The sequence below is a fragment of the Neodiprion virginianus genome, chromosome 7, assembly GCF_021901495.1.
Source record: "Neodiprion virginianus isolate iyNeoVirg1 chromosome 7, iyNeoVirg1.1, whole genome shotgun sequence".
Taxonomy (NCBI): domain Eukaryota; kingdom Metazoa; phylum Arthropoda; class Insecta; order Hymenoptera; family Diprionidae; genus Neodiprion; species Neodiprion virginianus.
The window spans coordinates 24221235-24246600 of NC_060883.1; the positions used below are offsets into that span (position 1 = coordinate 24221235).

General features: G+C 38.0%; 3 protein-coding genes and 1 long non-coding RNA gene across 11 annotated transcripts in view; 3 read left to right on the forward strand and 1 right to left on the reverse strand.

Annotated features, from left to right (window-relative positions):
* The first annotated feature begins 130 nt into the window (after positions 1–130).
* LOC124308746 (RNA polymerase-associated protein CTR9 homolog) lies at positions 131–5999 on the forward strand. The gene is made up of 14 exons (XM_046771758.1): positions 131–243; positions 503–601; positions 700–939; positions 1017–1589; positions 1675–1794; positions 1881–2191; positions 2265–2790; positions 2871–3065; positions 3135–3251; positions 3333–3643; positions 3772–4112; positions 4220–4406; positions 4489–5049; positions 5201–5999. Exons 1-14 carry the CDS (start codon positions 205–207, stop codon positions 5295–5297), a joined length of 3717 nt encoding a protein of 1238 aa, XP_046627714.1. The 5' UTR covers positions 131–204; the 3' UTR covers positions 5298–5999.
* A 1741-nt stretch (positions 6000–7740) lies between these two features.
* Positions 7741–12376, forward strand: LOC124308794 (WD repeat and HMG-box DNA-binding protein 1). 4 transcript variants are annotated; one of them, XR_006909092.1, is made up of 14 exons: positions 7741–8009; positions 8122–8236; positions 8306–8457; positions 8532–8640; positions 8776–9018; positions 9091–9306; positions 9387–9680; positions 9790–10006; positions 10097–10324; positions 10418–10641; positions 10740–10982; positions 11061–11439; positions 11502–11914; positions 12096–12376. XR_006909092.1 is itself a non-coding variant. In XM_046771882.1 (13 exons), exons 1-13 carry the CDS (start codon positions 7933–7935, stop codon positions 11861–11863), a joined length of 2859 nt encoding a protein of 952 aa, XP_046627838.1. In that variant the 5' UTR covers positions 7741–7932; the 3' UTR covers positions 11864–12076. The 4 variants fall into 4 exon arrangements, 2 of the variants coding, with proteins under 2 accessions (XP_046627838.1, XP_046627839.1); XR_006909093.1 differs by lacking the exon at positions 12096–12376 and having other exon boundaries at positions 11061–11241; positions 11349–11439; positions 11502–11520; XM_046771882.1 differs by lacking the exon at positions 12096–12376 and having other exon boundaries at positions 11502–12076.
* A 9366-nt stretch (positions 12377–21742) lies between these two features.
* The window catches only part of LOC124308718 (neuronal acetylcholine receptor subunit alpha-7), a 63802-nt gene continuing 60178 nt past the window's right edge, over positions 21743–25366 (reverse strand). For 3 of the 5 annotated variants that reach the window (XM_046771687.1, XM_046771686.1, XM_046771691.1), the window contains 3 exons: positions 25102–25302; positions 24862–25018; positions 21743–23768 (listed from right to left, as the gene is read on the reverse strand). In XM_046771687.1, coding sequence (XP_046627643.1) covers positions 24934–25018; positions 25102–25302 — 286 coding nt within the window. In that variant the 3' untranslated portion in view covers positions 21743–23768; positions 24862–24933. The remainder of the gene's footprint in view (positions 23769–24861; positions 25019–25101; positions 25303–25366) is intronic. The other 2 variants (XM_046771689.1, XM_046771688.1) reach the window with 1 other exon arrangement.
* Positions 22884–25278, forward strand: LOC124308720 (uncharacterized). The gene is made up of 4 exons (XR_006909069.1): positions 22884–22947; positions 23703–23810; positions 24789–25049; positions 25160–25278. It is a non-coding gene; the product is annotated as an uncharacterized LOC124308720 (long non-coding RNA).

Sequence of the window (25366 nt, forward strand, 5' to 3'; positions counted from 1 at the left end):
AGAAAGAAATTCACGGTGTATACGATAAATTCATTTTGAAAAGAAAACGTACGGAAAGTAATAACGCGATTGAAAAGTACACCGTGTCACGTTTCGCGCAAGCGCCGATTTCATTCACGGCAACGATGTCTCGCTCGTCTCACTATTCAATTCGCTTCAGTAGCGACCGTAGCGAGACGGTGGCGAGCGCTAAAGGCCGAAGCGATGGCGAGCATCGAGATACCTCTTCGTGATACGGACGAGGTAAATTTTCATAATATCTACCTTATTTTACGACCAATTAAGCTGGTTTCGATTTCTCATCAACCAAGTTCGAGGCCCGCGTGTCTTGTTCGTAAACGAGCCGACTGCGTGTCAAACACACCCAACATAACCTAGACGAGCGGGGCTCCTCCTGAGAAAACCGACGCACTCGTTGTGTATCATTTACTATCGAAGCAAATTACAAATCCACGCTTCCCAATTCGCAATACGGATGAATAACTCCTCTTTCCGCAACTAGGTAATCGAATTGTACCTGGATCAATTACCCGACGGCGATGAGGTTCTCGGTATTTTGCGGCAGGAACATGCCCAGCTCAGCATCTGGGTCAACCTGGCGGTGAGAGTTCTGCTTTGATTTGGGCCCTAGATTAGGCGTGTCACCGTTTACCGATTAGACGTATAAATATTAACCGACTGATATTTCTTTACGCACAGCTCGAGTATTACAAACAACAGAAGATCGAGGATTTTATTAAGATTCTGGAGTCGTCGAGGATCGACGCAAACATCGACTACAGGGATTATGAAAAAGACCAGATGCGAGCACTGGACATGCTGGCCGCGTACTACGTCCAGGAGGCGAATCGCGAGAAGAACAAAGACAAGAAGAGAGATCTCTTTACCAAGGCAACGTTGCTCTACACTACGGCGGACAAAATTATCATGTACGACCAGGTAAGTTTTGGATCCACCTTGAGGTAGAAACGTGACAGAAGCAGGCAAGGATTAATTTTGTTTTATTATTCCTACAGAATCATCTCCTCGGTCGAGCCTATTTCTGTCTCCTCGAAGGGGACAAAATGGAACAGGCAGATGCACAGTTTAACTTCGTTCTGAACCAATCGCCTAACAACATTCCGTCGCTCTTGGGGAAGGCGTGTATAGCTTTTAACAAGAAAGACTATCGCGGAGCTTTGGCATTTTACAAAAAGGCACTCAGGACGAATCCCAATTGCCCGGCAGCGGTCAGACTCGGAATGGGACATTGTTTTATGAAACTGGGTAACCAGGACAAAGCCAAAATGGCGTTTGAGAGAGCTTTGCAGTTGGACGCGCAATGCGTCGGAGCTCTGGTCGGCCTGTCTGTACTTAAATTGAATCAGCAGCAGCCGGACAGCATCAGAACGGGTGTTCAAATGTTGTCCAAGGCCTATACGATAGACTCGACGAATCCGATGGTTCTGAACCATTTGGCCAATCATTTCTTCTTCAAGAAAGATTACAACAAAGTGCAACATTTGGCTCTGCACGCTTTTCATAATACCGAAAACGAGGCTATGCGTGCTGAGAGCTGCTATCAACTCGCCAGAGCCTTTCACGTCCAGGTAAATACCTACCTCGGCGGTAACGGTTTTAGTCTTTTCTGAACGGTGCTGCCGCTTTACTACACGTTAAACGCAATATTTTCAGGGAGATTACGACCAAGCCTTTCAATACTATTATCAGGCGACTCAATTCGCTCCCCCGGTTTTCGTCCTGCCTCATTTTGGCCTTGGTCAAATGTACGTCTATCGTGGAGATGCCGAGAATGTAAGACAACGCAATTGTTCCGACAAGAGGTTACTTGTATACCTAAGAACTTGTTCGTGTGTTCTATCAAATTCATTTCCCTCCAGGCAGCGCAATGTTTTGAAAAAGTTCTGAAAGCCCAGTCCGGCAATTACGAAACAATGAAAATTCTTGGCTCTTTGTACGCCAACTCAAGCTCCCAGTCGAAAAGGGACATAGCCAAAAGTCATCTGAGAAAAGTAACGGAGCAATTTCCTGACGATGTCGAAGCGTGGATCGAATTGGCTCAGATTTTGGAGCAAAGCGATCTAACGGCTGCATTGAATGCTTATGCTACAGCAACCAGAATTCTTAAAGACAAAGTTCAGGCTGATATTCCACCTGAAATCCTTAATAACGTCGGTGCTCTTCATTACAGGTAGGTCGAAGCTGAATTGTATACTCTCCTCTGTAACTGAGCTTGCACAAGTAAAGAATTTCTGTTTTACTAGACTTGGAAATTTAGAAGAGGCAAGAAACAACCTGGAGGAGTCTTTGGCCAGGTCGAAAACTGACGCTGAACAAGATCCTGTTTATTACAATTCCATTGCAGTCACTACGACGTATAATTTGGCTCGCCTAAACGAAGCATTGTGCGTATTTGACCGGGCAGAAAAACTGTACAAAGACATTTTAAAAGAACATCCGAATTATGTGGACTGCTACTTGCGGTTAGGCTGCATGGCCAGAGATAAGGGTCAAATTTACGAAGCTTCGGATTGGTTCAAAGATGCCTTGAGGATAAATAACGAGCATCCGGACGCCTGGTCACTCTTGGGAAACTTACATTTGGCTAAAATGGAGTGGGGACCGGGACAAAAAAAATTTGAACGGATCCTGAAAAGTCCAACGACCAGCACAGATGCCTACTCGCTTATTGCCTTGGGTAATATTTGGCTGCAGACTCTTCATCAAAGTGGGAAAGACAAGGACAGAGAAAAACGGCACCAGGACAGAGCCTTGGCCATGTTCAAGCAAGTGAGTATCACCCTTTTTAATGACCGTGAAAAGCCTTGTGGATCGAAGCTATACTCAAAAGATATGATCGAATTTCTCAGGTATTAAGAAATGATCCAAGAAATATTTGGGCCGCAAACGGTATAGGAGCTGTACTTGCTCACAAAGGTTGCGTCAACGAGGCCAGAGATATATTTGCCCAAGTCAGAGAAGCAACAGCTGAATTTTGCGATGTCTGGTTGAACATTGCTCACATTTACGTGGAGCAAAAACAATTCGTCAGTGCTATTCAGATGGTTGGTATTACGAATTAACGAATATCGTTTTATCTATTTACCATGCTTTGAAACTAATTTTTATTTCAGTATGAAAACTGCTTGCGTAAATTCTACAAGTATCATCACGTAGAGGTTCTTCAATACTTGGGCAGAGCTTATTTCAAAGCTGGAAAACTGAGGGAAGCTAAAATGACTTTGTTAAAGGTATAGAAACAGCAATGTCACACATGACTCTTTCTATTCATTTCTGTCGCTGACGCGTCTGATATTTACTCGAAATTCCAGGCTCGCAGAGTAGCTCCCCAAGACACATTACTGTTGTACAATATTGCTCTGGTCCTACAAAGATTGGCGACGCAAATTTTGAAGGATGAAAAATCGACGTTGGTTATTGTATTGCAAGCTGTACATGAATTAGGATTATCCCACAAATATTTTCAATTCCTGGGTATGCAGGGTGAGAAAATGGATCAACTTGCTGAAATTGAGGCAAGAAAATGTCAGGATTTGCTCTCGCAAGCGCAATACCACGTTGCTCGAGCACGAAGGCTGGATGAGGAGGAAAAAATCCTCCGAAAAAAGCAAGAGGAAGAAAGGTAACAATTGGATAAGCATTCCTGTTAATTTTTAAATAAATAAGCGCCGAAAATTTTTACATGGAAATATGCTGTGAATCGATTTGTTTGCAATGTTTCATTTTCATTTTTTTTTTTTTTTTTTACAGACAAGCCTTCAGAATACGCCAGACGGAAGAACAGAAAAAGGTGGAAGATATGCGTCGCCAGAAATCAGAAGCCATGTTACAAAAACGACAAGAATATGTGGAGAAAACGAAAAATGTTTTACTATTTGGCGACATGCCATCAGAAAAGCCTACAAAGAAGGGTAGGAAAGTAAGGTCTGAACAATATCTAAGCGATAGTGGCTCAGATAGAAATGAACGTACCGAAGATTCAGCTCCCAGAGAAAAAAAACGCAAGAGAAAGAGCAGCGGTGAGAGAAAGGAACGGAAATCGTCAGGAAAGGGAAGAAGGAAAAGGCATGCTAACAGTGGAGAAAGTGGAGGTAAGTTTGAACATCAGTAATATAAATTGATATTTTCATTGGCTGCTTAAATCCTGTTTTGAATGTTTTGTAAGCATTAACAAATCGGTCCCATTTATGAACTACAGGTTCGGGAAGTGATCGACCTAAAACTAAGCGTGGCAGAAAAGCGGGAGGAAGTAACAAAGGTAAAGGATTTCGCAAGAGTGGCACCGCTGATTTATCAAGTAAACAAAAAATGCGAATTGTTTCTAAAGAAACTATTTCGACAAGTGAATCTGAGAGCGATAATGAAAGGCCTAACATGGCGAGCGGGTGAGTGATCATTCTGTATTTTCATTTCACTGTAGATGCCTGTGATGATCCATTGTCTAATTTTAATTCGCTAATATTTCAGAAACGAAAGCGGGGAAGAAAACGCAGGGCGAGGAAGGCGTAGAATCGCATCGGAATCCGAAGGTTCTCGTGCCTCACGTTCCAGATCTCGTTCTAGGTCAAAGTCTAGCAGCCGTTCAAAGAGTGGATCCCGATCGCGTTCAAGAAGCGGTTCACGATCCAGGAGTGGATCTAGGTCCAGATCTACATCTCGCAAAAGTGCCTCGAGGTCGCGAAATCAATCACGGTCACGCTCCAGATCTAACAGCGGATCAAGAAAAAGTGGTTCGAGATCGCGATCCAGATCTAGAGGAAGCAGTGGCTCGAGGAAAAGTCACTCTAGGTCCAGATCCAGATCCGGATCCGGCTCACGATCGAGATCAAGATCAAAATCTGGTTCAAGATCACGATCCAGATCGAAATCAGGATCAAGGTCAAGATCGCGATCAAGGTCACGATCACGATCAAGATCACGCTCAGGCCAAAGCAAGTCCAAGAGTAGGAGTAGGTCACGGTCCGGATCAAGATCGAGATCGAGATCAAAAAGTGGCTCCAGGAGTAGAAGTGCGAGCGGATCAGCAAGGTACGATAGAAAATTGTATATTTGATTACCACTCCAATTTTCGAATATACTTCGAATTTTTGATGCTTTTCATGCTTGATTTCTACACCAGTCCGACTTGGATGATTTACAACCCTTGCTTATTATTATTGATTGAGAAATATATTTACAGATCCGCAAGTCCTGTGTCTCGGAAATCGATATCTGGCAGCGAAGATGGTTCTCGCCATTCGAGTCCGCAAAGAGGTGGACAGAGCGGTAGTGAGTAATTGAAAACTGACAATTTCACTGTCATTAATTGAATAATTACTACCTTAACTACCTATACAATATCCAATTTTATTATAGTTTTTCCTGAACCTAATGATCAGAAAAATAATTTTTTTCACTAATTCTCAATTCACAAGTTGGCCAACGTCTTATCGGTATTCGAAGGGTACTCTTCAGTTTCAAATTGTATAAACTAGACCATGCTAGCACAAAAAAACTGAAAATACTCTTGCAATATTATAAAAACCAATGGTTTAGGATCAAAACCTATGGTGTCTATTTCGAAGGTAGCGAGAATGACATTAACGAGAAAGTGAGAAAACTATTCAATTGATACTAAGCCTATTGGAACTAGGAGTAATTGTATGTGAGTCGAATAAGGAATGAACCATTCACACTAACGATAATGAGTTACCCTTCGTGCTAGCTACTGAAAAACAGAGTTGCCAAATTTGCAAGCAAAGAAATATATTTATGTAAGTAGAACGTATTGAATTAGCATCGATGATGTGAGTTTTAATATCATCGAAGCGTTAAGAACGACAAATTTGTGATAATTTAGGAGTTGAAACAACAAAGAAATCTAACAACTGTTACATTTTACCTATACAGGATTGAAATTATTGTAAACTCTGTGCATCAGTGGAAAAAAAAATTACCCGCCTTGAAACCATCAATAAAATATCACACACAAGAATTCATTTGATTGCCTATTATTTTTACAACCTTTTTTATCACAGACCTTACTATCCAAAAAACAAATTTAGTGAAAAGTTTTGACGAAAATTGAAACTTGAATCGGACCACAGAGAAGTTTGCAGTTTAAAAGATGAATAATTACTATCAATGAATTGTTACAGCTCATCGTTGTTACAAGCCTAGTAAAGCAGCGGGTTTCTTGTCGCGTATCTATGCTTACCGCTTTGGAACGAGTGCATATTTGACGTTCACAATATAATAAATAGCTATTACAATGCTACATCAAATTCAGCAAATGGCAAGTATTAATTCGAATATTCGTATAACTTTGAATTATCGCCGCAGGTACAGATGAGCCTAATCAAATCTGAGCTAGAAAACACATGTATAAATTCTACCGCCACGCCATGAAAGAGGAAAAACGATAGACAATGCGATTTATCTCCCAGAGCAAATCCATTGGGCGAACTGGCAGATCTGTCGAAGAATTTATATTGCATGCAAAGCTCACCAGTCAACTTTCGATTAACCGCTACAGCTGCGCTGTTGCATCTTCTGACTTCCTCCGTTACACGTAGTTGTCCAGCATTTACGAGGCGGTTACAGTCCTTTCTGAAGCATATCTTGGATCATCGGTGACTGCAATTAAATCAAGCAAAGTTAAGAAGTAATCCCAGATCATCGGTTGATTATTTTCATCAAATTTTCGTGAAAATTTTTAAGCAATTTACACATATACTTAGCAGTTAACAAACAATCAAGAAAGTGTTCTCACCATTGCTGTTTCTATTTTCAAGCTGCAGCTTGAGTCCTGGTACACACAAGCATGGCTCCATGAGAATCTCCACACAGCTTCGTCCAAGCGAATAATACACAGATGTAGTTTATCTGTTCATGTTTTTCCATATAGCACCGAGAAAACAACCACGATTGTCGTGGAACGCGTTATTTTACTTCTCTGTTCGAATCCGAGCGGCTAAGCAGCTCGGAATGTTCGAGATCTTTCGCAATGAATACAAATTGAACTGGTAGATTTCGCGAGCTGACCTATTTCCGAGATATTGTATGGACAATGTAAACCGATAATTCGCGTCTACTCTGAACATTTTTTGACTCTGAAAAGAACGTATCAACTTTTCTAGCGCAATTATTTGAGAGAAGAAGAATTTAACGGTCGCGCACTGATTGTCAAGATGGCGGTACGATCGTTTTTCAACTGTCTTTTGCGGCGTTCAGAAATGGCCAAAAGTTTTGATCAAGAATCAAGATCTTGGCGGTTGACTGTAGACTGATAGATTTTTATAAAGAAACAATGTAGATTTAGTCTAGTTTGAGGTTTATCACTAATATATAATATAATTACAGAAAAAGCCAAAATTTTCTCTCCATTAGTCTCACGCTCAGCTTTGCGGCTGACTTTCGTTCGCCTAACTTCTACAAAGAGTTAAACATTATTTATACATACGATCATATTACAAGCAGTCTAATACTTGAGCGAAAGTCAATTATATCAGCGTTTACTAGTTTAATTTCTATTTCGAATTGAATTGAACTTTCAAACCGACCCGTTCAGCTCAGGATCCAACGGAACAGTTGAATGTTCAGACCGAAGGTAGTCACGTGACACCGATCGTGTATTGTTGGATTTAAAAATTCGAAATCTAAACTGGCGGGCGCAGCTAACTTCGGAGTTAAGTGCAGTTCATAATATTCTCACCAGAAGACACAATCAGCCTCAATTTTGCGCGGGTATTGTGATCGGAGGTTATGACCGTCTTTGACGCATCGTGATCTTGGAAGTTCGTCCGATATACTCTTTGGTTCGACGGACAAATAATTTTCCTACTTTCTAATTATAGTCAAAATAACATGTCATCTCAGTAAAGATAATATTTGATCGTTACTTATCAAGAATATTTTATTTATTTTAAAACCATGCCCCTGAACGGGAAACCATCACGTTACGCACACCCTGAGGGGCACACGGACGTCTGTTATTTTACTGGAGAAAAGTAAGCCTCATTTTTCACTGTAGTCAAAACATTGGTTTATACCATCTTCTACGGAGTAAATCCCTCGCTTCAAAGATACTTTTGGTCATTATCATTATTGGAATTATTTCAGAGGAGGTCTACTCACCTGTGGATCAGATGGTGATGTTCGATCCTGGTTGAATTTGATGGACGATGACCCTGATGCGAGTTGTATATCCGAACAAGTTATATCCGTCGTCTCGAAGGTGTGAAATATCAAAAAAATTTCAAACAATGCTTTGTAACTACGTAGAATTTTTCGTTTTCAATTGCAGAATGATAAAATCTATGTGGCAACAGACAATAACACCGTACAGATTCTCACCTATCCAGACTTGGAGAAGGAGGGAATTATAACCAGGTTTTCAGCGACAGTGTGCGCCTTGGCATCTTCCAAAAATGGAAATCTGATCGTGTCCGGTGCATGGTGAGGCTCCTCACTTTTTTTTTCTGCGACTAATCACTCACAGCAGTTCTTAGAATTTTTGATTTCATTTCCAGTGATATGCGGATCCAAGTGAGTAACATCCAGACCTGTGATAGTATTGAACTTAACGGACACCAGGGTCCAATTTTAGGCTTATCACTTGATCCCCAAGAGCAGTTTGTTGTAAGTATATGTTGAACTCCTTGATTGATTGTCAAGATTCTACTTGTAACGTGAATCATTCTGTTCTTCTGAGGTTGCTATTCTGGTTGTTAATTCTTTTCGGACTGTTGATTCATCAAGATTTTTGTATTTCAGGCATCTTCGAGTACTGATGGCTCTATCAGGGTCTGGGATATAAAAGAAAAGCAGGTTGCTCATATTTGGAACAATGTCGTGCCAAAAGGTAACTCATTTTTTACCTCCAAGACCTATTCCACACCTTCGTTCCAATGCAAGGATGGAAAAACTCTGGCTTTTCCACAGGGCAAAGAAGTTGTTGTTGTTGAAAGAGGCACCTGGAAAGAGTTGTTCAAACTTAGGTGCCCTGATTTAAAAGCAGTGAGTCTCGTTTTGCAGAAATTGCTAGTGTAACGACTGTACCAATGATGTCAACTTGCTATTTATTTTCAGGAACTAAGCATATGTAAATTTTCTCAATGCGGGACTCTTCTTGCGGCAAGTTCAGTTCATGGAGAAATAGTTGTGTGGGAAATAGAATCGAAGGAACAGATAGGCTACATCACGCATGATCGAAATGCCAAAATCACATCCATTGCTTGGAGTCCAAATTTACCGAACGAAATTGCATTCTGTGATTCATTAGGAATGCTGGGATGCGTTGACGTGGTCTGATCAACAATCACATCATTTTGTAGTAAATAATAACTATTTATTGTAGTCATGTGATGATATTTGGGATTCAACAGGTGGTTAATTCAGTTGAAGAACTGTTCCCGAAAACAGTTGATTCAAATCAATCGAATCAAGACTTGGACAATTTCATAGAAAACTATAAAGTTGACGATGACAACGATGATGGAGAAAATGTAATATCGTTGGATAAAATCAAGGCGTCAGTACAAATAGATTACGATGACGATTCTCAGGAACCAATCGCCCAGCGCCCTGAAGGCGTGGATAATAAAGTGTCGTTGAAAGTAGAACCCCAAGAACCTTTTCAGCCTGGTTCTTCTCCAACTGTTCTGCTAAATCGTTACATGGTACAGATTCAATGATTCATTATAACATTTCCAATGAATATCTATCCCCAAGCATAGATCACAGGATTAACATAACTGCAGAGAGCTGACGGTCCCTTAACTTTCTCAGGCTTGGAACAATACAGGGGTAATTAAATGCTACTCCTCAGAAGATGGTCAAGAGTCGAGTATTGAGGTCGAATTTCATGATGCCAGCATTCACCACCCAATTCACATTGACAATTACTTGCAACACACTTTGGCATCGTTGTCTCCGAAAGCTCTCGCTCTTGCTTGCGTAGATAATGGCGACACGCCTAGCAAACTGGTCGTCGTCAGGTTGCAAGGTAGATTTTCCCATGCTCAGGCGAGATCCCCAATCCTCCATGTACCAATAACTTAGGATTAACAGATCCGTACCATTTGCCATTACACAGGATGGGGTTCTGGAACCAAAGAGTGGTCCATCAATTTCCCACAGGGTGAACTGCCCCTTTGTGTCGCCTCCGGTGATAACTTCGTTGCTGTAGCGACAAGTAAAAGAAGACTGAGGTTATTTACGGCCAGCGGAACACAAAGGAGAATCATTGCATTACCCGGTGCTCCGGTCGCCATCAATGCACTAGGGAATCAACTTGTAGCCGTTTGTCATGCAGGATTGTCAGGTCAGTCAGTTGAATGATTAAAGAGGAATGAAAATGATACCTCACACTTGTTATTTTGATATTTATAAAACCTTATACATCGTCGTTGTGCAGGCGTACAGAAAGAGCAATATATGACGATGATTTGGCTGCAAATTCGTGGTTCAAATATTCGCAATCGCTCCCTTGCCGTTCCGCTATCGGGTCCGGAACTGAAGCTTGCTTGGGTAGGACTGACCGACCGAGGTTCACCAGCGGTGATGGATGAGGATGGCGTAATCTCGATATACGATGCAAAATCGTCGCTCTGGAACGTTGCTTGTGATACAGCGAATCAGGTGAGGAAAATTTGCGTGAAACAATGTTGATATTATTAACTTCGCCTCTAAAGTAGTTACAATTTCAATCGCCCAACACATTTGTACACGGTTGACAGTGCAAAGGAGCCGCGGATCGCTTCTTCGTGATCGGCATTAGTGAAATTGATAATATGGTAAGATGCATATTATGCAAAGGGTGTCCTTATCCGCAAACCGCACCGGCTCCAACCCAGATTGAAATACCGCTCGAATTACCACTCTGCGATCCAGAATCTCTCAAGTCTAAAATGGAAGCCAAGCTTTGGCAACTGGGCACCGACCCGAATGCAAATGACGAAACGCTATTGTCCATGTTTGTCGTGAGTATTTCCAACGTAGATTATAGATCAAGATTTTTTGATTATGATATATGCTCGTCTGTGTATGTTTTTGCACAGCTCGCTTGCCGCGGCAACGCCGAGTATCGTGCCGTGGATTTGTGCGAAGAATTTGCGTCGCAGAAGGTTCTGGAATTGGCTGTTAAGTATGCCGGACGTCTTGGCCAAATGGCTTTGGTTACCAAACTACAATCGCTTGCGAGGACTAAAGAGGATCAAGACATCAACGAAGAAAATGGAGGTGAAATTCGGGAAAGAGAGGATGATAGATTGTCGGTAAATCAAGTCGACGAAGAATTCGAAGAAGTCGAAAATGCCGATGAATATCTCTCATTGACTCCTATACAGGCTAAGCCTGCCGTAGAAATAAGGCCAATGAGTTTGAGCATGAAGAGGCAAAATCCGTTCAAAAAGAATGGAAAGTCACCAAGTCTGAAAGGTAACTATTACAGGTGCACAGGTTGTACATGCTTAAATAATACGAAAAATTTTTGAACCCAGGCCTTCAAGCCATGAATCGATTGCCCGAGAATCCCCGCAGCTCACCAGCAGCTGAACCACCTCCGCAAAAACCGAAACCAAAACCAGCGTCTAAATCGAATCCAGCCAAGGAATCTTTCGTCGTTTGGTTTGGAAAACATAACGAAGAAATTGCTGAAGAATTTCCAGAAGTCGACAACAAACGGTTAACAATGATTGCCCTGGAAAGATACAAGGAAAACGAGAAGGCGGCGTCGGCAGTTGAAACTTCCCTGAAAGAACGTGAAACTAAAAAGCGGAAGTTGTCAGACGCGGAAAACGAGAAGAGTCAAAGCACAGAAACAATCACCCGTAAACTTTCTACATTTGCCTACACGGAATAAATACCGGTGTAACTAGATACAGACTGTCGAATCGCGAATTCATAATATTTGGTAAACCAAGTGCCAATTTTTATTATCGGATTAAAAGATTTGAAGATAGTTTCCATAAGTGATCTGTTAGCAATGAACATTATTTTTACCATAAAAACGTTTTATTTAAAAGATTCGAAACTGAATACAAAATACATATTTTTTCCAACAAAAACTTGTCAGCATAACGTTATATTTCCAGAGTTCAAACGCCTCTCTGCAGACAGCCTGCAGTACCCAAATCCTTCCGCTTCTGTGTAGAAAGTCCACATCGCCTCATATCCTTACACCTTGATACAGGAAATCTAACCCGTATAATACATTCGGTGCAAGTTTTCATCGCAAAGAGGCGGAATACGCAAACAGGTAAGAAATATGATTCATTTGCAATATTGGTGCTAGTTGGGTGATGAAAATTTTACCAACTATAACGAAGAATTGTAGTATAAAGTGGTAGACAGGAATTAGGATAGGCGTGGCATCGTCCATAAAATAAAAAGTAAAAAAAACGGCTAATTTCTTACGTGAAATTCATTTCAATCCATATACAGGCATGCTGCCTTTCTTCGAAGGTGGTACGAGATTCTTTTTATTCGAATTTTTCTTATCCAAAATCTGTGCATATGTACGATCTATCAGACTCGAGAGTTTGTTAAACGTTTGGTATTTATTTGGACAGACGTGTACATAATCTGACAAGAAGAAATGCAGGTGATATACTTAGGCCCTACAATAATAGTGTGCAGCAATACCATAATATTTTCATTATTTTATATCATTATTACTTCTGCTTTTATTATTATTTTTTTTATTTCTTTAATCTTATGTTCACGTTTCATGAAAATGATTTGGATCAGGATAGAAATTAAGGATCATATATATATATATATATATACATACATATATATGTGTGTGTAATCGATTGTTAATGTCTTTTCTTTCTTTGCTTTCTTGCTTTCTTATCTCCGATCATTCGCTTATAAATCCTAAAAGACGCTACATTTTCTCGAAAGATTATACAACACGCTAAAGATACGCTATAGATCAAGTTAAATACAGAGAAGTTAATTTTTGGTAGAGAATAGTCGCTACGGCGATTAATGATCCAGCCGAACTCGAGCCTCTCGTCGACTCGTGCAAATTATTATACATACGTGCGATAACGTGACGAGCATCGAGTATTGAAGTACCGGCGTACAGAGCACGGTGAAAACTGGAACACCACCGAGTTGTAATTATGTTACATTTCAAGTTTCGAGAGGCGAGGGTCGAGCCGGCCCAAAGAGTGTATAATATATACTAAAGACTATAATTCTTAAGTATAAGACTAGGAATACGAGACATAAGTGCTGTATAAGATTTGGAACGAGCACTGCTACGATATAGTAGCTGCGGGGGCGTAAAAGGAATCGGTTATACGTATAGCTGGTATTAGGATTACGTAATATAAATACGGTGATTTACGCAGGCCTTCGAAGGGTGCAACAGATCCTTATCGACTCTCTTATACTCCGAGTACTTTTGTGCCGGCAATGTCGGATTCGTAATAGTAAAGTACACGCGTATCGATGGTATCGAGTTTTACAAGGAGGAAGAAGAAACTTATATAGCTGTCATTGATTAGTCCAGGACGTTAGAATTTGGCATAGCTCGAGGGTGAAGAGTAAAATCGGTAGGTATCGGTACAAAAATCAATCGACAATTAGGTGAGTAAGTAAATTCGAAATAGTTTCAATCACTGTTGCATACTCACTGCATCTTAGTACGACTTACGCGCGTACATATGTCGTATAGAATATAATATGTTACATACGTATCCATTTCGCACGTACAATAGCCAATACCAGCGATAATACGAGCTAAGCTTAGATACATATACGTACATACATACATACATACATATACATATCTGCAGTTAGCCGGTTAAATACATATATTATTAATATTATTACTATTATTATTATTATTATTATGTTGAGTAAATTATTGATATTATACCATAGCATTATTGTTAATATATATATATATATATATGTGTGTGTGTGTGTGTTACACATATATCTTCTTCTAAACTTGTATGAAAAATTACGCAATATTATACATATATATGTGTATAATGTGTGTGTACGCATATATTCGAATTATTTTTATCAGTTTTCTATTTTTTAAAATCTTACGCAGTATTACCGTTACATACTTCAACATATAGGTATACATATTCAAATATATATATATATATATATATATATACATACACGTATATATATGCATACGCAAAAATACAAAATTGATTATCATAATTTCCCGTGTTCAATTGTTCGATAACGTTCAATAATAATGTGTAACTATAGATCTACCGGATCAATAAAATGATAAAACATTTATAACGAGTAAATATGTTTCATGGGTTGATGTGAGCTTCGATTAGCCTTCGAACAAATCGATCGCCATTTCATCTAACTCGATAGCGGCATTATAAATCAATCATTGGACTGCTTGGATAACGACATAATTGAACGATGACGCGAGATCTGAAATTATATTTACGGATAAAATCATTAAAAGGTCGAAAGCAAAGATTTAAAATAGCTTTCCTTCTCTTCTATATTATTGGTGTACAAGATCTCCGAATACAAAGAGTGAGATGAAATGGTCAGCAGCGAATGCCAAGCTCACACCTGCAACGGATTGTTGTAAAAGTTCACTCGAACTTTTTTCGTCGAATTAAATCGTCACCGTGTACATGTCTGTATTATATATAGTATATTCTTCTTATTATTAACGTTATTATGATCCTTAAAGATAGCGTTATATTACTATTATTGTTATTATTATTATTATTTTTTTTTTTTAATTATACATCGTATTTTACCATAGTTACCATTATTATTATTGTTGTATTATTTTTAATCTTATTATTGTTTTATTCTCAGTTGTTGAATTGAATTATGAGACACAGTATATGATAAGTTATTACGTATGCCGAGTCGTGAAGTAATTTCAGTCAATCGAATATGCATCTGTGTAAATAATTATACGTATCTGTATATTATTACACGATATCATTGTAATGAGATATTTGCATAAATCAAACGTCTACAGCGCAATCAATTATGGCATTAATATAACGGAACAATTGTGCGTGAGAAGGGATGCGGTGGTAAAGCTGCGAGCGATATTATCTATCGTTATTGTTAATTTAGCGCCGCGAAAGATGAATATTACGTAATAATAAGATTGTTACATGTATTATTACTGTGGGTAAATTTACGTTGGGTAAAATTCGTGAAAATTTTTTTTTTTTTTGTTTTTTTTTTTACGAATAAAAATAATATGCCGGTTCGATCGTCAGATTCATTGACGTCCAGCTGTAATATTTTATTTATTCGCTCCCTTCATTATAAACCTTTATTTCATTCTCCAATGATTTAATTATGTAACTTTCGGCTATTATAAATTCTTCGCATTCATCGCGTGCGTGTATATATATATATATATGTGTGCGTATGCATATATGCGTGTGTATCTATTCGTTTGTCGTTATCATTACTATAATAACAATTTTTATTGTTGTTATTAATATTATTATCGTTATTGTTGTGATTCTGATTAATAATGTTCTTAGAAATGCATTTTTTTTCTCTCTATTCTTTAGTTCTTCGGCCTCTCGACCATATAACACAAATATAAACAATCGAATCTGGCACAGAATGGCCTAATTCCCCGGTTCAACTAGATTCGAATTTACGCATGTCATTTTCTTTTCTCTCACATTTCATTCATAGCGACATGTTGTTGTATTTATTTATTTATTTTTATTTTTTATCTTTCGTCTATCAATTTCCTCCTCTTCAATCCAGTCGATTAGATCTAATAATTAATTGTTAGTAATACAAGTATGCGTTTTGTATATAATACAATCATTATATGTATACAATATGTGTGTGTATATATATTATATTATTCATCAATTAACTCGTGTGTTCCTGCAGTTTAAATATCTCTTTTACGCATCGTTTATATCGTAGATTTTTTCATTTCATACTTCTTAAATAATTAATTGATTGTATTTAATATGTTATTTTCTCATTTAAATTCTTCATTAGATATTTGAGTAATATAATTAACAACGTGATAATACAGTGACGTACGGGGTCGTGTGTATATACCTATATCTCTACGAGCGCATGATTTCTTTTATCTTTCTTCTGTTCTTTCTTTCTTTTTTGCTTTCTTCCTTGCTTTTCATTATACAGGTAATATAGCATTGCAGTACGTAAGTTATTACAGTAAACTTTCCACTATATTTTGAGCATACCGTGCGGCTGGTTGGCTATAATAAATTGTATACATATATATATATATATATATATATATATATACGTACACATTGTATATTTATATGCATATGAATAGTTGCCGTTAGTCGTTATAATAATGCAGCATCAATTCCTACTTAAAATAACGTTCGAATGAACGGGAACTGATTGAAAAAACGAACAAAACGAACAACCAACAAAAAAAGCAAAAAGCCCGTGCCGAAATTATGGAAAAATAATTTTCCGTACGAATTATATACACTGAGACGCAACAACAATTGAATCGAATGTATCCAGACAATTTAATACATATACATGCATATACATATATGTATATATATATATATAAACATACGCATACACATATATATATACGCGTATCCAATTTTACACACAAAAGTATATATAGCATATACGTACTACATATACGCGCGTATTTAGCGACAGTGATATAAATAATTTGTTGTACATGTATGTACACATATATATTTGTGTATATACGTATACACTGTATGACATACATGTAATAAGTACAAGATACGTGACTCGAGTATAATGCAATGTATGTTACAACAATAGAGAGTACACGCAATGTATAATGTTTGTCTATGAATATAATTAAGTTATTAACGGTGCAACGGTATTTCAATGTAGAATAGGAACAGAGATGCGAAGATATTATATAGGGAGAGACTACGACTTCCCCGCGTACACTAATTCAATTCCATCGTGTTCAGTTGATTAATTAATTAGTCAATATTATAATTTATTAACAGTTCGTACTATTCATTAGTTTAACGGTCGATCATTCATTTGTATTTATTTTTATTTATCTTTATTATTTTTTTTTTTTTTTATCCCCCTTGCTTTCGCTCCCCCTTTCTTTCTTTTTATTAAATTTTAGTCGATTTCATTCCCCTCTCTCTATCATTTCTCTCTCACGATTTACCTCTTTATGCTCCTTCGCGATTTAATTTATACAATTTACCTATATCATTATTATTATTATTATTGTTGTTGTTATTTATTTATTCATTATTGTTATGTTTTTCCTTCTCCTTCTCCCGTCTTCTCCACTTCGACTATAACGTGTCAATATTGTATATTTACAGTGTTAATAAGTTTGCGTACGCGTGCCTCTGTGTATAATATATTTATAACAATATTCATTAGTTTCCTAATCGTATTTTATTACATGCTGTATAAACATGGTTGAGATTTTTACAATTTCGTATCATATACGATTTTGATGCGAACTTATTGATATTATTATTATCGTTATCGTTATCGTTATTATTATTATTATCATTATTATACACTCTGCTGCACGTTCGATCGCGAAACCGCGGGTGTAAACATTTTTATACATTATCATTTAATTAATTCATTTTATTTTCTCACATTATCCGGATACATTGTTTGTTTAATCGTATTATATGCATAGTAGGTATAATAATAATGTCTTATGGATACGAAGTTGGTATTTTATATAATAACGCGATTCCGACATACATGTAATATTATAACTGTCGCGTATAATAATATAATAATATAATAATCTTGTTTTATATATATATATATATGTATATATTAAATATACAATACGTATGTATAATATTATTATATACTTTGTCGTATATTATCAATTGTCATCGTGTTTGGTTTTATTATTGATATTATAATATATCTACGTGTCCTAATTATAAATACTGCAGCGATACAATTTTCCCGACGGTCTAACAAATCATAAACGCGGCGCGTCAGACGATCGTTAATAAAAGTTCTTTGGCAAATTGCGCATTTGTCAGTTATTCGGCATCGATGATATTCGATCGTTATACGTGCGAATCGCGTTTCATGCCGCGACCCCCGATGTTCCAAACGCGACGCGATTATGCATGGATTTAAACGCGGTGTATTTACGTATGTATCATTATACCTATATATACATACATATCTGCACGTATAAACATGTATAATTGATATACATACTACGATTGACTGCGGATACATAGTTATTACATTATTATTATTATACGTATGCGTACGGATATAAGTTGTCGTTTCGATATCATATCATATCATACATATACCGCATGTCGCATATGCACGCGTGTGTATGTGCGTGTGTAATTATAAAATTTTCCAACTTTGAAACGTATTTTTCTTTTCTTTTCTTTTCTTTTGTCTTTTCTTCTACGCTCTTATTCAATAATATTTATTCCTTATCCTAGAAGACTTACAGGTTTAATTGGGAGGCATTTTAGGTGTGGATGTTTACACATGTACAAATCTCAATTTTACACGTATAGATATACATATCATCTACGCCTATTTAACATTTATATGCATATGTATATTTATACGTTTTTCATAATATTTATTTTCTCTTTTAATATATCAACACTCGTTAAACACGCTTATTACGGTTCCGTTTTTGTAAAACAGTCACGGAACGTATATTTTATACACAATCGTTTAATTAATATGTATGTATATGTATATGTGTATATATATATATATATATATATATGTATGTTATATATGTATATATATATATATATTATACATACGCTTATAACTATTTATAATAATATATCCGGCGGCTTATCCAATTACGGCGAAAAAAACTTTTACATCGCAAGGCGACACGCGGTGGTTTTTTTATTTATTCATTTATTCATTCATTTTTTTAGTCATTTATTCATTTTATACTCCACGCAGTTATTGTTATCGTTATTTTTGTTATTATTATTATTATTATTATCATTATCATTACTGTTATTTCAATAATTATCCAATAAGTGTTCGATTACAACGTTCATCGTTCGTTAATATGGTCGCGTTATGAGCATTACAATACCGTAAATCCGTTATACGTATAATATAATATTAATTAGTATGTCGTACAACACGGCCACCTATACGTTCGTACTTTACCCGGATAATCGATAGTCGACGTAGCGAAAGATCATGTACAATACGTGTATATATTACATATAAATGTATAACCTGTATCTCGTCGGGTGTGAAATACGCAGGCGGTATAATCTACCTCCGTACCTGTCATAACTAATCTCCGGAGCGACGAGATACTCTGTCGAATAATCACTACGCACTTTTCTACGTGTGTATAATTTATTTGTATGTATAGTAGGGTCTATCGGAAAAAAATAATTTACGATTTTCCACCGTGGCATCAGCTAAAAAGTTTGTTTCGGCTAGAAGAAGAAATATTCTGTGAAGTGGTGAGCGTTCCACGATACGTGGAACATCGCGGTCATTTGATTTTTCACTCATTTTTCACATTTTCTTGAATTTATGAGGAAACACGTTGCGGCGCTTCGATTATTATTTATTTCCTGACATTTGTGTTCAACCCAAGGATCGCGATCCGTAACGCAACGATACATCGTTCGGGAATCTTGTTCTACTGAATTAAAAGTTGATCTTCGATTATAAATACTTTATGACATTGAATTGATAATGGAAAAGTTGTCAGATACGCTTCTCGAAACATCAACCGGAGACTTGACATTACAAGCCTGGATATTCTTCGTGACGTAAATTGATATAATGATCGATTTGAGCAATATAAAAAGTATTATTCACGTTACATCGTGACTTCGAAAAAGTGCAAAAAAGTGAAAAATGGACTGAGCGCGCTCTTCCGCATAACGTAGAACGCTCACTCTCGATAGAAACTTTCTTTCAACCTGAACAAACTTTTCATGGGGTGTCACGGTGGAAAATCGCAAATTATTTTTTTTTCCGAAACACCTCACATACGTACGCATATGTATATATGCATATATGTAGGTATAATATGTATACGTATGAATTTATAATGATTTGAGAAAAATTCACAAAGATCGATCGGTGATACGTAATAGATCCGAAAGATATACAATCGGCTTCGCGCGTCCAATCTTTTTACGACAGGTGTAATTAATTCATTGAAATTACTCCGAATCGCGCGCTTTAATTCGAAACGTCAACCTAATTCTAACCTTCGACCTTAAGACCGAGCCGTTCCACACCTGCCGAGTGCGGCAGAAATCAATAAGAAATCGACCATCTCTCTCTTGCGTTACTCATAAAATCCCTAAGTCAATTTTCCAACTCGCTTAATAGACGATAGTTTATCCACATTTCATCGTTTCGCATTTCTTTTCTCTTCGTCAACCTTACAGAAGAGCGTTAAAAGTTGAAAGTAATAACTCTTTAATATATTAATACTTGCAATTATAGACACGACATGTCGTGACTCTTGCGTATTTAATTAATTATGCACCCGATGAGCAGCTGCAGATCTCTTTAATTATAATGTACCTTTGAGATCTGCAACAAATTCAGGAGCGACGAACGGGATAATTTTGTTACTTCATATAATCTAGTATCCTAGATTGGTTAGGGTTTCCTACGATCTTGATTATAGTTTATCTATATAATATAATAATAATAATAACGTAGTTTCTATTACGTTGAGTTGCTTTTCTACATATTCTATTATATATATATATACGTATGTGTCTGTTTGGGTGTGTGTGTATTATATATATATATGTATTATGTATAACGTATATGTACAAATTACGTATACATTATATATTATTATTATTATTATTATTATTATTATTATTATATATTATGTATACATTATTTCTTTTTTAATTTAATTTTTTTTTATCGGAACACTTGAATTTCACATCTCATCCCGCGCAATTATTGTTATTGATTCTTTAACGATTATTACTATTATTATTATTGTTGTTGTTGTTGTTGTTGTTGTGGTTGTTATTATGATTATTATTTTGTCAATTTATCACCCGCCTTACGTGTGTACGTACCTATATCATACACGTGTACAGCGTGTATAGTATTCATATTAATTCTCCCCTATATTGAACCCCGCGTAATTAGCCACTGGCACGCGTGTATTTCACGCGCATACATAATCATGTATACGGGGCTTATATATGTATTAATTAATTCACACTGCTCAAGTCAAGTTTCTGTCTATTTACTTGTTTATTTATTTATTTATTTATTTATTTATTAACTAGATCAGCTTACATGTTACGTAAATTTTAATATTATTTATAATTTTAGCGTCTCCTCATTTCTCCCCAAAAAAAGAAATATTACAACTGAAATCGAATGCCCTAAGCCCAGCACTATAATCGCGGCTGCTGAATCAGGTTCGTCGTCCGTATATAATCCATCTACACGTACTGTTATCTGTAGGTATATATATATATATATGCCTATTTGTAATATAGCATATTATGTATATATTAAGTAATTATTCTCTACGTCGCGACTAATATCGTATCGAATAAAATTAACGAAACAAAATTCTCGGAATGTAATAAAAAAATTTCTTACATTTTTTTTTTATTTTACTTTTATCGAGTTTGAAAATCGGCGGCCGACGAACCTGCTTGTCGATGGAAAGAAACAGCGGATATTATGACATTTGTAACGGAGGCGAGCCTTTCGGCATTATTTAATTAAGCGCTCTACGACGCTGGCGTGTATATAATGCGGATCGTATACTCCTACACCTGAAACCGGCCTAATTTGAAGCATTTGTTTGTTTTTTCTGTTTTCTTTTTTTTTTTTAACGACTAGGCGTACTGCGATACGCGAACCGTACTGCGCATGTGTAACATTGTTCACTGCTGTGTATGTGTACCAACTATCAAGGTATTCGATTCGATTCAAGCTGCTACTATTCGTCACGATACAGGCCATGGTCACAATACCGATGATATCATCCTCGGTACGCATTCATGTACTGTACCTCTATTGCTTCAAATCTATTATCATTTATGCATCTGTGCATGTGCGAGTGCAATTCAGCGTAATTAGACTATCACAGAACCTGTGGGGTGCGGACGAAAACGGGTGGGACCAAAAGCGGGCTACTTGATATTCGATGTGTGTAATCGTTGCCATAATTTCGTCGAGATATTTGCTGTACAATACCAACAGCAAGCAGTCAAACGATTAATCACGTCGTCGATCGTTAGGAATTTTCGAAAAGATGGTGCGTCGAGCCGATCGCAAGAAACTCGCAAGCCCTCATTCTACGGGGATCGATCGACGCAGCAACATCTCGCGGAAAGTGGTAAGTGCCGATACCGTTCGGCCGCTGTTAAGCCTAAGTGAAAAGGGACCGCGTAGGGCGAACGCGTGGCTGCGAACATAACCAAGTAGTGACGGCTGTCGTGGTCAGTCGGCGGCCGCCGGTCAGTGGAAAAATTTGGCGCCGATACCGTTCGGCCGCCTTTGAACGTAAGTGGAAAGGGACCGTGTAGGCCGAACGCGTGGCTGCGAACATAACCAAGTAGTGACGGCCTGCCGCGGTCAGTCGGCGGCCGTTTGTCAGTGGAAGAAGTCGACGCTTCGTGCGGCGGCAGCGGCAAAAGTAGTCAAGGTCAGCGTTGGTCGGACATGAGTGGAAATTTGAGAAGTGTCGCTTCGCGTACGGGAACAAGTGACGACGCGAGTCGCGTGTGTTTTTTGACCATGGGCATCTGTTGCGTCGGAGTGAAAAAGTGAAAATTGGCGGAAAAACTGTGTTTGTTTGAGAATATTCTGATATCGCTTGTCGCGTGGTTTTTCAAGACCCGAGTTTGGTCCACCCTGTAAATTTGTATGTGTTATTGAGTGTAAGTGAGTGTACAGGATGAAAAGAAGGGAGTATAGTTGTTATATCAACCTGTAATCGTGAGTTATTCTATTCAATACAGAACGACACTGTATTTTCTCATTTGCGCCAAGACGGAGTAGAAGAGAAACAACAGCAGCGAGACCAACAGCCCACAAAACTTGGTTATAAAATCGTAACAATTAGTGTGATATAAAAATATCGTCGAACGTGTCTAAAGAAAAGTTCGCTTTACTAATGGGATACGAGGGGTGCTTGATTGGTGTCGCCGTTGGTGTTGTTGTTGTTGTTCTTCTTCTTCGATCTTACAATACACGTCGTCTTTTAATCGAGTCTGAAAATTTCATTTTCTTTCTTTCATGCCTTATTCTTTGTTTTCTTTTTTTTTTTTTCTTTTTCTTCCATTAAACACGGAGCGCAGGAACGATGCCGGATCGCGTCTTTCACGCGATGCAGCCAATCGCTCCGATTGTTGACAGTAGGATCGCATAGTTAAGGTCGAAAGCTTAAGACGAGACGATATAATTTATCGATAGATTGAGGAGATGCGAGGAGATGAAGAGCAGCGATTAGAGTAGAGTAGAGTCTCTTCTTGCGGGGGTGCTGATGTGTGCAAATTATCTCGTTACGTGGTGCATGTTACACTGCACCCTTGGTATTTTCTTTCATTCAATGTCACGCAGAGCGCGTGAACAATTTCTTGCCTTTCATGCTTTTTTTTCCCTTCAGTTTCTTGGGAGTACGCTTCGGTGTTTGTATACATATACATGTGTGTGTATGTGCATTGATTCATATTAGTTCCGTCTAATTTCAGGCGAGGCTGCCACCGAGAGGCTCATCGTCCCCACGTTCAGACACGGACGTCTCCTTCTCTTCTGGTCTGGAAATACAATCCTGCGAATCAGAAGGACGAAGTATACGGGTGAGAAACAATTCGTTAATTGAGTAATTCACTTGTATCAAACATCATCGCTTCGATCCTATCGTCGCAGCGCATCGTCCGCTTATCGGTATCGAATTTCCAAAAATCATTTGAACCCCAAAATTAATCCGAGAGTATCGCGAATATTTGTACATCTGTATACATATACTACCTGCAAGTCCGAACCTAATCGCGTCAAACGGACGGATAGAATTAAATTTAGATTCGTTGTCACTGAACCGTTAAAATCCGATTAGCGATTATACAGAAATTTGTGAGGCATATGGAACGAATGGAAATCAACGAAACAACGGATCGAAACTCGATGGTTGACCCGCGATATATATATATATATATATATATAATATATATATATATGTATGTATTGGATGTATTAGGGTGTTTCAGAAAAAAATAATTGGCGATTTTCCACCATGACACCGCGTGAAAAGTTTGTTTCAATTAAAAGAAAGTTTCTGTCAAAAGATGAGCATTCTACGTTGTGCGAAAGATCGCGCTCAGTCGATCTTTTACTTTTTTACATTTTTTGGAAGTTATGATGTGTCATGATTATAATATTTTTTACTGCTTACATCAATCATAATATCAATTTACGTCGCGAAGAATATCCAGGCTTGGAGTGTCAAGTCTCCGGTTGATGTTTCGAGAAGCGTATCTGACAACTTTTTCATCATTCATTCAATATCATAAAATATTTATAATTTAATATGAACTTTTAATTTAGAAGAAAAAGATTCCCGGTCGATATATCGTTGTGTTATGGATCATAACTTTTGGGTTGAATGTAAATGTTAAGAAAGAAACAATAATTGAAGTGCTGCAAGATGTTTCTTGACAAATTAAAAAAAATTTAATGCCACGGTGGAAAATCGTAAATTATTTTCTTCCGAAACTCTCCGATACATCCATGTTATTTTTTCGAAACCATTTTCACGCATGCGTTCGTTACGACTGAAGACGAATAACACGATTCGTCGAAGGATGTCGAGAGTAAATCCGCAACCGCAATCAGTTGGCGCAAAACACGCACCTACGACCAGGACGAGGAGTCGAGGGTGGTTTCGTCCATGGTGTCATTCGGTGGCTGGGCTTGGGCAGTCTACTACTGGACTATGATGTGCGGTGCCGAAAGTAGCACGGCGACGGTCGCGATAACGGTGAACATCGTGAATATGATGAGACAAAACCTGGGGAAGAAAGACCGAGGCGGTAAAGAAGGTGAGTCTATCTCTGTCAGCGCAATAAAATTAGTCAGCGACTATTCCCCCACCTGTCGACGACCATCGCGGCGAATTTCCAGTCGCTGATGAGTTCCGCTTCCTCGTCAGCCTTCTTCATCCGGTTCGTGATGAACTGCAGCTCCCTCAGGATCGTCTGGAGTTCTCTCCTCGTTCCGCTCAGGGGCAAAGAGGCCGACGTCTCCTCGACCGTCGCCGGTCTCCCCGAGAGCGGCGTTCCGTACGCCGACCTGCTGCCGAAAAGACTCGATTAATCCAACTTCCGGTCGACGCGATGTCGGCCAATCGAGGTCCGAG